Source organism: Haplochromis burtoni, unplaced genomic scaffold, assembly GCF_018398535.1.
Source record: "Haplochromis burtoni strain Fernald_Lab_line unplaced genomic scaffold, NCSU_Asbu1 Contig_331, whole genome shotgun sequence".
NCBI classification, from domain to species: Eukaryota; Metazoa; Chordata; class Actinopteri; order Cichliformes; family Cichlidae; genus Haplochromis; species Haplochromis burtoni.
Window position 1 is genome coordinate 1,223 of NW_024582692.1, and position 1,204 is coordinate 2,426.

The window sequence follows — 1,204 nt, forward strand, 5'->3', positions numbered from 1 at the left end:
GTCTGGAGAGTTTTCTGCTGGTCCAGACAGTGAATTAGCGCATCTCTCAGGTCCACATTCACTGTCTCAAGTTCGTTCACACGTTGTTCTGCTTCAGTTAGCCTAGTGGCGTGATTACGAATATCCACGATGGCATCTTGTAGCTTCTGATTCATCTCAGCCTTTAGGTTATTCAGATCTTCTTTGATTTCTTTCCTCATCTCTCGGATGTTATCGCTCAAATTTTGTATTGCTTTAGCCATTGTTAGCTCGTTTTCCTCACTTTGTTCCGTGCTCCTCTTCATGCTAGCTCCGTCGCCGTCGTCCTGTAAGGTGTCTTTTGCCTCTCCGTAACTTTTGGAGCCCCCCTGTGTCTTTTTACATCTGCCTCCACGCATTGTATATCATCGTCAGTATGAATACGTTTATTGTATCGAGTTTGTGGAGTTTTCCTCACTTATGATCAGGAGCGGACAAAAAGTTAATCCGCCATCTTGGAGTGCTCACCGGAAGTCTCCTCTTCTTTTTCTTTTTCATTTCCGCAGCTCTGTCTGAATCTCCATCAGAACTTCTACGGGATGATAGAGAACCAATGACATTGTTTAACAAAACCGAGATCAAGCTTTACGGCCAGCCTAAGACAGAAAAAGTGACCCATTATCAATAAAATGAAGAAAACCATATCCCCTTCGCTCATGGTCAATGTCCTCTCTTGACCGGTAGCGGTAGTAATGGTAATGGTTAGAGCACCTGTCACAATCACGCTCCCGAGGGTGCTGGAAGGTTCGCTCCCGGTGACGATCAGCCTCCCATTCCCTGTAGTAACGTCCAGAAAGGGGGAAACGATCCCTGTACTGGCGGTGGTGACCGTCTTTGTAGTCCCGTCTGTACCGGTGACGATCGTTGTCGCTTTCTCGTTCGTGACTCCTATCCCTGTAGTGTCTTTCTCTATCTCTTCCAGAGCTAGAGTACAGCCGTTCCCTGTCTCGGGAAGATCATTTTTCATTGCAACTAGAACTAGGATTGGACTGATACTGCTCCTTAGTATCCTTACGTCCTTCAGTCCCTGTTGTTGCACATTTATCTTGTGGTAGATCCTTGGCTTCATCCTTGCTTACGCTAACTTTCTGTGGAGCTGCAGAAGCTCCACTGGTGCTTTGAGAGCAGCCCGGCTGAGGGGGTAAGGCTGCAGGGTTGCCATCTTGCCCAGAAGAAGAAAGAGCGG

The 1,204-nt window shown here is 47.3% G+C and overlaps 1 protein-coding gene across 1 annotated transcript in view; it reads right to left on the reverse strand.

Annotated features, from left to right (window-relative positions):
• Positions 1 to 512: 512 nt before the first annotated feature.
• The window catches only part of LOC102290532, a 2,786-nt gene continuing 2,094 nt past the window's right edge, over positions 513 to 1,204 (reverse strand). The window contains exons 5-6 of the mRNA XM_042228548.1: positions 730 to 960; positions 513 to 550 (exon numbers count right to left, since the gene is read on the reverse strand). Coding sequence (XP_042084482.1) covers positions 513 to 550; positions 730 to 960 — 269 coding nt within the window. The remainder of the gene's footprint in view (positions 551 to 729; positions 961 to 1,204) is intronic.